General features: G+C 31.5%; 1 protein-coding gene across 1 annotated transcript in view; it reads left to right on the forward strand.

Moving 5' to 3' along the window:
* Nucleotides 1-12500, forward strand: part of cos (kinesin-like protein costa) — an 18601-nt gene that overhangs the window by 1366 nt on the left and 4735 nt on the right. Inside the window, 19 exon segments of the mRNA XM_086533289.1 lie at nt 348-531; nt 842-1029; nt 3207-3356; nt 4658-4882; nt 5327-5481; nt 5692-5903; nt 6396-6573; nt 7437-7534; nt 7537-7779; nt 7937-8039; nt 8636-8700; nt 8703-8788; nt 9080-9220; nt 9926-10065; nt 10374-10527; nt 10721-10906; nt 11302-11442; nt 11868-12020; nt 12367-12498. Coding sequence (XP_086389415.1) covers nt 348-531; nt 842-1029; nt 3207-3356; nt 4658-4882; nt 5327-5481; nt 5692-5903; nt 6396-6573; nt 7437-7534; nt 7537-7779; nt 7937-8039; nt 8636-8700; nt 8703-8788; nt 9080-9220; nt 9926-10065; nt 10374-10527; nt 10721-10906; nt 11302-11442; nt 11868-12020; nt 12367-12498 — 2934 coding nt within the window.

Below are 12500 nucleotides of genomic sequence, written 5' to 3' on the forward strand. Positions count from 1 at the left end.
TTCTTTTTTGGTAAAATTAAGATTTTTTTTTATATGCAAATGCAACTACACTGTGTATATACAAATGTAACAAACGTATACAGCAGAACTTCATGATGTAATAGCATGTCTTCTGCTGTGTTGGAAATATTCTGATTATGTAATATTGTTGTGAATGGGTTAAAAGATAGATCTGAAGAGAGATGATGAATCTAATTAATTTTCAATATATGGAAGAGTATAAACCATTTGTATATGTTTTATGTAATAGAAAAAATCCTTATCCATTTATGAAAATTTATATAAAACAACTCTCATTAGGTATAACATTTTCTCAGCATTACATATTATTATAATTATTTTGCCAGGTACGACCACAAACAGCACAAGAACATAACCATGGGACATGCATTCAGGTTGCTCCTGCAGCCTCTCAGGTCATTCTGGGATATGACCATTTTTGTGACTTTGATGCTGTCTTTGGTCATGATGTCACACAAAAGGAACTGTATGACTCCTGTTTGTCGGACATGGTTGCTAACTTCTTTCAGGGTAAGTCTGTCATCATAATCATCATCATTATTTTGATGTTATAATCATCATCATAATTATTATTATCATCATCTTTACCATATTATAATTATGTTTATATTTTTTTATGCATTATGTTATTGTCATTGTCATTATCATTATCAGTATGATAATGTTGTAATAATCATCATAATCATCACTATATATCATCATCTTAATCATATTATAATTGTGTTTTTGTTATTCTAAATTGTTAATAGTCTAACTTTGAGCATAGGCAGTAGTTCAGTTCCACATTACACTGTCATTTAACTCAACATTTCTCTCCAAGGATACAATGTGACGGTGATTGGGTATGGACAACGGGGATCTGGCAAGACATACACCATGACCGGCCCTGACTTTCTTTGGGCTATGAATGAGGAAGAGTTTGGACTGCTGCCCCAAGCTGTGCGCCATGTTTTCAACCTCATGAGGGTGAGGCTAATGTCCTTCACTGTTAAATGTAGGATTGAACCATGACAGATGATTTAATGATAGATCATGATATAAAATATAAGTTTCTTTAGGATTCCTGCTATGGCCTGCTTTCCCCTTGTTGGTGTAAGTGTCCTGGATAGGTAAGAATGTATGCTACAGAAAATTCTTTGTTGATATTCTTTAGGATATGTTAGTTAATTACAAAAGTCAAATATTCAGTTCTGAAGACGGGGTAACCCGAAATGAATAAATTACATCTCTTGTATTGTGAAAATATTTAGTCTATTTATACCCTTTTATCCGTGTGTGTGTGTGTGTGTGTGTGTGTGTGTGTGTGTGTGTGTGTGTGTGTGTGTCTGTATTTGTGTGTGTTTATGTGTGTGTTGTGTTTGTGTGTGTGTCTGTGTTTGTGTGTTTGTTGTGTTTGTGTGTGTGTGTGTACGAGTGTGTGTGTGTGTGTGTGTGTGTGTGCGCGAGTGTGTGTGTGTGTGTGTGTGTGTGTGTGGTGTTGTGTGTGTGTGTGGGTGGTGGTGTGTGTGTGAGTGTGTGTTGTGTGTGTGTGTGTAGTGTGTGTGTGTGTGTGTGTGTGTGTGTATATTATTATGTGTATATATATATATAATATATATATATATATATATAATAATATATATAGAGATATAATGTATTTATGTATATATGTTTATTTATATGTATATAAAAATATATGGATATGTATATATTATAATGTATATATTATATATATTAATGTTAATTTATATAATAATATATATATATATACATATATTATATATAATATATATATATATTTATATATACAAATACATATATTATATATAATATATAAATATTGTATAAACTATATATATATATATATATATGTATATGTATACATATAAATGTATATATATATAAATTTATAATATTATATATAAATATATATATATATATTATATATATAATATATATAACATATATATCAATATAAAACTTAGTGTAGATATATATAATATAATATATGATATATATATAGATATATAATATTATATATATATATATATTAATTTATGTATATATAAATATATATATATATTATATATACATTATATATATAATATATATATATATATATATAATATATATAATGTATAATGTATATATGTTTTATATAAGGTATAATATATATTATATTATATATTGTTAATTATAATTATATATATGTATTATTTTATATACATATAATATATATAATATATATATATATATATATATAAAATATATATATATATAGATATATATATAATGTATATATGTATATATGTTATATAAATGTATCGATATATATGTATATGTATATATGTATAATGTATATATGTATTATATGTATGTATTTAATTACAATATATATAGATATATAATATATATATATATATATTATATTTTATATATATATATATTATACTCATACATATATTAATATAATATATATCTATAATATATACTATATAAATATATATATATATATATATATGTATAAATATATCTATAAATTATATAATGTATTATGTATATAGTATATATAATGTATTATATATATTTATATGTATATGTGTATATTTAAATATGTTTTATGTATATATTATTATATTATGTATTATATACATAAATATATATATATCTATATATAAATATATATATATATATATCTATATATATTTATAAAAATATATATATAGCTTATATCTATATAAATATATATATATAAATAATAATACATATATACCTATATGTACCATATTTATATACATAAATGCTATGTAAAAATATGTACCTAATATAATAATATATCAATAACATATATATATATAATAATATATATAATATATATATGTATATATAATTTGTATATATTTATATATATATATATATATCTATATAAAATACATCTATATATAAAAAATATATATATATATATAAATATAAATATATATAAAAATAACTATATATGATATATAAATAATCTATATATATAGTATTAATCTATATATAAATACTATATATATATATCTATCACATATAGAAATAAATATATAAAATACATATTTCAGTATATTATGAATCTATCTATATCTATCAATCTCTCATAAAATATAAATATATAAAATAATATATAAATATAACTAAATAAATAACATATGTGCTATGCAACGGATCAGGATAATCCAGATTTGCGAGCAGATGCTACACCGGCTTGTATGCCAAGTGACGCGATCCCCCTGTGCCATGTGTCTGACTATGAGAGAGTGTCCTACGAGAGTTTGACTCGATCTGAGCTGTCGCTTACCCAACGCATGCCCTCCACGTCAGTTACCGCCAGGTGACAGTGTAGCGCACATCCTGGACGGACTTGAGCTTCCGACCATGGGGATGGAAGTCGACAGCTACCAATGAGCTAACCAAACGTCAATATATTATATATAATATATATATATATTATATATATATAATAATATAATATATATATATATATATATCTATATATATATACATACATACATACAAACATACATATACACCACATACATACACATACTACACATACAACATACATATAATATATATATATAATATATATATATAGATATTTATATAATATATATATATAATATTATATATATAATATATATACAGATATATATTATATATAATACAGTATACATATAAATATATTATATATATATAATAATATTTATAATTATATATATATATATATATATATTATATATATATATAATATGAATATGAATATATGAAATACTTATCAAAAACAAATATATATAATACTTATATATATTATTATATATATATATATATATATCGATATAGTAAGTAATATATATTATATATATATTATATTATATAATTATATATATATTAATACATACATACATTACATACAACATACATACATGCATACATACATACATACACACATACATACATATACATTCTACACTTTTAAATACACACATTATACATACACATACATGCATACTTTATATATCATATATATATATGTTTTGTCATATATATATATATGGATATAAACTAGTTATTATATATATATTTTTATATATATATTATATATATATATATATATATATATATTACTCATATATATATATAATTTATTTATATCATTATATTTATATTATGATTATATATATATATATATATATATATTTATATTTAGCTATATATATCATATACTATCTATATATACCGCTATAGATATATATATATATGTATGTATGTATGTATGTACATTTACATATTAATGCTTAGTTATTTGATTTTCATTTCTTTTATTTTTAATGTTATTACTATATATCTTATCCCATTGGTTGCAGTTTTAGATAAATATTTGTGCAGTAGAATGGCTGGTTTACATTGTCTGGCATGGTGCCATCTGCTTCTATGAATGACTCTGCCTTTGCAGCAAATCATGCCATCCGCTGCTAATGGGTCAATGTTTACAAGTTGCTTTGTGCTTGTAGCTATTTATAAATTACAGATTTACCATACAGTAATTACATTATGAGTTTGTGCTGTTTCACGCTCGAACTCTGTAGTTATTTTGATAATTACTTTAATGACCTCATTAAAGTCTCTTTCCCTTTTTCAGGATGCTTTTGGTGGCAACAGCCTAAGCCTGATGGTCTGCTGTCTGTCTCCATCTGCTGAGGACTTTGATGCCTCCTTCAATACACTAAAATATGGTGGTCTGGCACGCTACATCCTCAATTTCCCTGCAGTCAATATGGCAATACAGAATAGTGCCCGTGGGTCAACAGCGACCATGTCCCCCAGTTCTGCTCATACAACATTACCTGTAATTTCTGTAAATTGAATATGACTTTTTGTAAATTTCTTTGTACTGAGACATTGATTATATTGATGGATGGAATGTGGAAATTAATAACAGTGATGTTTATACTTTGTATGGTTTACTCGTCAATGATGGTCATTGAACTCCATTGGTTTGTGGTGTTTAATCAAAATATATATTACAGTCGGATTGGGCAGGTGCTTACATTGTTTGGCGCGCGCGCCTCACGCGCTTTGCCCATCCACGTCTATGACCGACTCTGTCTTGACAGCAAATCATGCCATCCGCTGTCAATGGGTTAATGGCTTATTTAGATTAAGGGATATATCAATCTAAGTACAAATGGAACTTATACACCTGAAAGGGTATTTTTATGTATTTTGTATTGTATAGAAAGGCCACAAAAAACAACAACTAATAATAGGATAACGTACCACACCCCCTCAGCAACAGTCTGGAAGCAGACAGTCAACTTTAACTGGTATACAGAGCAGTGTGCAGCAGTCCCTAGGAACAGTGCAACAGTCAACAGGCACCAATGACACGTCTACTGTAGCAGCCCTAGATGATGCAGGATCAGTTGACACGGAGGACATGTTCAAGTAAGAAATGGTTGTATAAGAGCAGGAATATTTGAAATTTGGTTGTGATTTATTATTTCATGTTTATTATTTGTAAAGAGTAAAAACTTTTTAGTTGATTCTAAATATTCATTTATATTATGCTATTGTGTTATTGCTCAGTATTTCCCAAATTTTGTAGAATATTTTAGAATAGAAGTCTTATCTTAATTTATTTTCTATAATTATCAGAGTTCAGTTTGCTGCCTCACAGTGGCAGTTGCTTGTTTCAAGTGCTGAGGATCTTCTCTCAGAGATCTTGCGCAGCACTCAAGTCTCCCCAACAGAAAAGGCACGCATTGAGTCATGGCTGTGCTTGAAGGCGGAGGCAGAGGAGTGCATAGGGATGGATTTGGGGCCTCTGCGCTTCAATGCAGCTGCTAACCGTGTTCTTGAAGTCATAGGTAAACCAGAATTCTTTGTCCGTGAGGCAGAGACGTAAGTTGGTTGATATGTAGATTCAGTTCTTAACCCATTGCAGACGCTTGCCCAATCTCCAGGATGGCTTTTAGTTCAGAGCAAGGCAGCTTCACACACCAGACTTTGACTTTTCCCACTCTCTTTCAGTCACTCATTGTAAAACTAGAGGTGGGTTTTTTTGGAGAGTATATTTGTAATTGGTTATAGAATCAAACCACTTTTGTAACTTCGATACATCAGCCGACTCGCGCTTATTGCTCCGCCTGATAGTATGTTTATTGTTGTATTATATGAGAATAATTATTGCTATTAGCTTTTCAGGATGTAATTAAAATGGAAATGCAATCTCAAATCTTTGTTGCAATAGGTAACCCCAAAATCTGATAAATTTTTATACAGATGAAATTCCAGTTCATGTACTTGATGCTGCATAATAGAAATGTCTCTGAAAGACCTTCATTTGCTCTTTTATTCAGAGGAATTAAGTGAACCAGAGGCCAACACGACGATGGAATCTGGGACAGAGATGTCCCACTCCGATAGTGACAGCTCCTCCATGTCCTCCTTTGGGGAAGAGTTTTATGACCAGCTGGCTGTGCTGAAGGGACGCTTTCGCCCTCTGACGGATGATATAGTGAACAAAGTGCAAGAAAGGTGGGAATGATGATTTGTTAACTCCTTCAGACTCCAATGATGCAAAGTGATATCTAATTTTGAACTGGTCTGATAACAGTAAAATACATAATTTGTATGATAAATTCTAATTCTCGGGTAAGCTGTCTCAGTTATTCTCTATAGCTGAACAATGATTTTGATATCTGCAACTGAGCAAAAATACTTATCGTTAGATAATTATTGTAAAAAAAAATGTCTACTCAAAGTGAATTATAGCTAAGTTGATGTGAATTGACTACCCTCCATTAATATATTTTTTTTTCGCCACGCTCCGCCGCTCCGCGTCGCTTGTATTTGTAGATTAAGTTTTTTATATAGATATTGTTATATTATATTGTGGGTGTATGTATATATTTTATTTATGTAATGTATATGTAGATGTATACTGTATATGTATACTCGCTCGCTCGCGCGCTCGCTCGCGCGCTCGCGGTATGGTATATGTATCTGATATGTTTTTTGTATTTGTTTAGGTATATGTATTTTCGATACCAATTATCTTTTATGTTAATATGATTCTATTCAATTGTATAGATTTGAATTTTTATATATATTTTTGATGTGAGATTGTTTTTTTTTTTATATATATATTTTTTTATATGTATATATATATTAATATATTTATATTTATTTTTAAACATATTTTACATAAGATATGAAATTGGTGAATGAAGGCCGTTGGGATATTTAGACAGAAGTTACTAGGTGACTAGCTGCTTGAGGACTTATTCCATCAATAGCTATGATGCCAATCCAGACATCCCCTTAAATGTACCCTTGTGTTAAAGAATGACATATGTTATATAAATTGTCACAGACTATTAGCTGCTATGTACTTTCAGCCATGACACTATTGCCAAAGTGAGGCAGAGTGCAGAGAGGAGAAAATCAGAGTCAACCAAGAGACAAGAGGACAAGGCCCAGTCTAAGAAACCCTTCTCTCTAGTCCTTCCGACCTCAAAAACAGGGCAGCGTCGCGATCACCTATTGCAAGGGGATTCAGGATGGATCCAGAAAAGAAGGAGAATATAGATTTCGAGTTAGAACGAAGCTACAGTTTTTCTCTAACCTCAGCATTGCCTGAGGGTCGCTTGTCTGTGATGTCTCCAGTTAATTCGTCAGTGAAGTCGGATGAAGGTGTTGGCATTAAGTTGTCTATCCATTCTGATATGTCTTCGATGAAGGGTTTGGGATCATTTTTCGGGTGTTAAATGATGTTTATTGTTCATGTTGTATATCTCACTTTACACTAAGAAGATTATTAGTATTGCCTGTCCTATTCTAATTTTATATGAATGTTTTACATCATGATATTCAACACTCATTCCTGGATTCACAGCAGAACATGAAGTGCCAAATCCCAGAAGAAAATCTTCACTCTCTAGTGTGTCAAGGTTCTCCCAGATTTCAAAATCATCAAGAAGAAGATCAAAGTCTGAGAAGGTAAATATCTGGATACTTTTCTTTCCTCCATTCATTGACAAGTGAGTCCAGTGCTCCTTTCTGCTCATATATCTTTCTGTCCCCCTCCTACTCTTGTTTGAGTTTTTCTTTCTTCTCTGCATGGATCCTGATGTTTTGCAGATTGCACACTTAGAGGTGGACACAAACAAAAAATGGTTGGAATTCATTGACAATGCATAACAAAAGAAAGAGAAAAGTTGAGCGAATTAGAGTAGGTTTTTATCTACCCCCCCCCCAATTATTTGTAGCCTGCAGGTGGTTGTTTTTGTGATATGTAGGAATAGATGTAGAGTGTAGAGTAGTTATTGATTTTGTGTTACGAGTTGGTGTTTTATTAGAATATACAGGTTGTAGTTCATGCTTAATTACATAATCAAGAATTGTAGAGATGGATAGTATGAAAGGAAAAGGCACAAATATTGATAATAAATTTGATTTTTTAAGAAGATTTTTTATCCCCTTTTAATCATAGTTCTTGTGAATATGTATGGAACTATCTAGCACAAATTGTTTAATTCAGGTGATATTTTAACTTTGTTATTACATCATGTTCCCTTTGTTTTAGTTCATTGGCCTCCGGAGATGATGAGGAAAGCAGCACATCATTAGTGGAGGAAGTCTTTGCGTCTTGTAGATCACGGGACTGGCTAGAGGAGATAAGAGGCGTTGTTAGCGTGGATTGCGAGAGCCGCAACGGCTGAAGCAGTTGAATGCAACAATTAGGTTGAAGGTATTGGGAGAACAAAATATTTTTATTTGTGTTATTTTTACTTTGTATATGATTTTTGTCTTTTGTTCTTATTTTTATTATTATTATTGTTATTAGTGGTAGTAGTAGTAGTAACATTCATTTTCACTATGGATTGCTTAAGGTTTAACTTGTGTATTTTTTTTTTAATGTGATTTCACAGTCATTTTGTTTGTTTTATTTATTTGCTCAATGTTATGTTCATGCTTGTCTTACTTGTTTGTGAAGTTTGGAAAATCTCTGCAATGACATATCTATTTTCCCTTTCAACAGGAGGCTTTCATCAGAGAGTTGGTGCGCTGTGGGGGTGAAGCCGAGGTGACAAAACGAAAGTGCGAAGCCAAGATGGAGCGACTGGAAAAGGAGATCCACAGGGCTCGGCAGCTATATGAGGAAGCCCAGAATCAGCTAAAGGTGCGTATATTTAAGACAGATTTAGAACAGATTTTTTATTTTCTTTATTTTTTTTTTTTGTAGGAAGGGGGAGGGGCTTATTTTTGGTTAAGCTGGAATGTTTGAATGTAGAGGAAATTATTTCATTAAAGGTCTTTTTTTAGATAGATTTTAATAGTAAGATTTGACTTTTAAAGGGTATTTTACTTACTGTGCACAGTATTAGGCTTTTACATCTAATTAGCATAGTTGTGAACTGCTGCTGGTAATTTTAGATTCAAAGATTGTCTTGTAAAAAGGGTAATTATGGCAGCCATTAGGAAAATAACTCAAAAACTAACAGTGGTACCTATAGTAGTATTTGTCAAAAATATAGTACCAGTAGATAGAAAGTATCAGTAAATAGTACCACCATTTCATTATTTTTTGGACCATTACTGTAAGAGTTACCACTCCATTTTATGGAAATGTTTTCCCAGTGGTTGCAGTGATTGTAACTTTTTGATATATAAGTGGAGAATAATTTTCCAAGTTGAAAAGCATCAGCACTCTGGTCTATAGATGAACCTAGACTTGCATAAGTTGGAAATGCACTCCATACACCTCATCTACTGAACTTAACAGATTAAGGTAACCTACCTAAAAGGTGCTTAGAACAGCTCAAGAGCAGCTCATTTTTGCAATGTGACAGAGAGCTAGGTATTCATGAACTATTTGGTTTGTCAGGAATTGCGGGAAGGGGAATCTGAAGATGTCGGCCAGTACCGCAGTCGCGTTGATTCCTTAAAGAAGCAGATTTCACACTACCAAAAGAAGCTATTAACCCTTGAGAAAGTTTCAGCCATCTCACAGCAGGCGGACACCAAGTAAGAATTATTGTGATGCATTGCTCCTGTGGCAAGGTTATTTACTTTTTTTTGTGAAGTTACAGACACTTGAAAGGAATCTTTTGGCTTTTACTATGTTGTCATCTCTTATCCTATTGCACAAATATTTTTTATACAAAATATAGTTGTGACTGAACACTGGACTTTTTATATGCAATATATCAAGAAAGATTAAGCCATTCATTTTGTAAACAATTTATTTAACATAAGAAATAGAGACAGGTATTTAAACATTCCTTGATATAATATTACTCTCTTATCAATATACCTTCCCATGCTCCTTTCAGAGTAGAAGAATTGGAAGGCAGCGTAAGAGAAATGAGGCGACAGCAAGAGGAACTCCAGACTCGTCTTCGTGAGGAGTTGCAGCGCAAGGAGGAACTCGAGCAGCAGATCATTGTGGACCAGCGGAGGATTCGGGCCCTGGAAATACGACTCAAGGTATATGAGAAAAGGTTGAAAGCTGGAATTAGGGAAGACAGAAACAAAGAAAAAAAAGTATGGAACGATGCAAGGAAGAGAGAATAGAAAGAATGAAAGATGGAAGATATGAACCACATCAAAAGGATAAATTATAGTATAACATTTTGACTTAGTGTAGAAGATTTAATAGATATTTTTATTTAAATAATAGCAAGATGAAGGGGAGACAGAGAGTGACCGTGGATGGTTAGCCGAAGAGGAAGAGCGCATACTGAAGTTACGTGAGGCGACACAGCAACTCCAGAATGAAGTCAAGATGCGTGAGGAAGCAGTCAAGCAGAGAGAGTGGATGCACAAGGAGAAACTGCGTCTTGAGACTTCCAGACAAGAATCAGAGGTAGATATTAACCCACACAGGACGGGTGGTACAGCATGTGTACCGCGCATTCAAAAGCCCAGTTGCCGGGCGGCACAGTATTGTGCCAGCCATTCAATTGATTTAGGCCTAATAATTCGAACGCCCCGGCATTGTGACATTCAAGGCTAGAATTCCCCCGTCGTGGATGGGTTAACAAAGACTAGAATGTTTTAACAACGATGCTGATTTTTCCTATTAGAAAACAAACTACATGTTCTATGAAAACTTAATTGCTAGTTTCTTTGTTATTTATAATTTACAATTAAATCAAAATAAACTAGCAGTGGTAATAGTGATTGTTCCTATTTTGAAACAACTTTGCCTCACTATTTATTAGTGTTTGTTCCACTCTGACAATCTGACAACTGATGCAGGAGAGAAGAAAAGGCAGTGGCAATGAGGAGGCATTAAGTGAGAGGCGCGAGTCAGACCTCAGAGAAGAAATATCTCACTTGCGAGATGCCAGAGATTCCCTTATGGTGCGCAGGCAGAAGCTGAACAGAAGAATACACAAGGTGATTGTGGCTTTGATTACTGATTTGTTGATATTATGATTATTATGATGATGATGATGATGATATTAATAACTGATGCCAGTAATATTGATATTATTATTATTATTATTATTATTATTATTATTATTATTATTATTATTGTTTTATTTTCATTCTTTATTTATTTATTTATTTTTTTTATTTTTTTGTCATTATCATTATCATTATCATTATAGTTACAATTATAATTATGATAATATTTCTGACAAGAATAGTGATGATAACAAAAATTATTATTTATATATATTTCTACTATTACTATTGTTTATATTATAATTATAATTATTATTATTGAGAGAAAAAAAGAACCTCTCTAAAATTATAACGGAAACAGACACATATAGATATGAATAAAATTAAACAGAAAAACTTTAATTCTTCAACAGAGTCATGGTCGTGGAGTGGGGTCTGGCGAGGAGCGGCGTCTGCTGGAACTGGACGAGGCCATAGAGGCAGTTGATGCGGCGATTGAGTACAAGAACGAGGTCATTTGTGGGAGGACGAAGGAGCTCAAGTCCACTGCCAAGCTCCTCAGTCATGTGAGTGGGGAAGGGAGGCCTCTTGGTTCTCATTGTCTGTCTCTTTCTTGGTTTTACTTATTGATTTCTTTGGCTTTCTTGTACTAAATGTTGTTCATATCTCTGCATATTCTTAATATCTTGAGAGATAGAGAGACCTGTGCATTTTTGAATGGATTATTAGGGTGGAAAGCATTAGAATCATGTAATTTTTCACCAGCTGGCAAGTAAGAAGTTCAGAGTAGAGGATAATGAATATGAAAAGTAGAGTGATAATTTCTTTCTGAAATGGATATTAAATATTACCCTACCTCTACCCCTTTTCTCCCCTCCTCCCCTCTCCACTCTTCCATGCCAACCCTTCCAGGATAACTTAATGGAGCGCCTGATGAATCTGTGCCCCGAGGAAACCCGGTCCCTTCTAGTCAAGTATTTTAACAAGGTTATAGACCTAAGGATCGAGTTCCGGAAGCAGGAGATCTCTTTCTCAGACCTTGAGGT

The sequence above is a fragment of the Penaeus japonicus genome, unplaced genomic scaffold, assembly GCF_977035675.1.
Source record: "Penaeus japonicus unplaced genomic scaffold, GWHDUDI00000001_assembly GWHDUDI00000039, whole genome shotgun sequence".
NCBI lineage: Eukaryota > Metazoa > Arthropoda > Malacostraca > Decapoda > Penaeidae > Penaeus > Penaeus japonicus.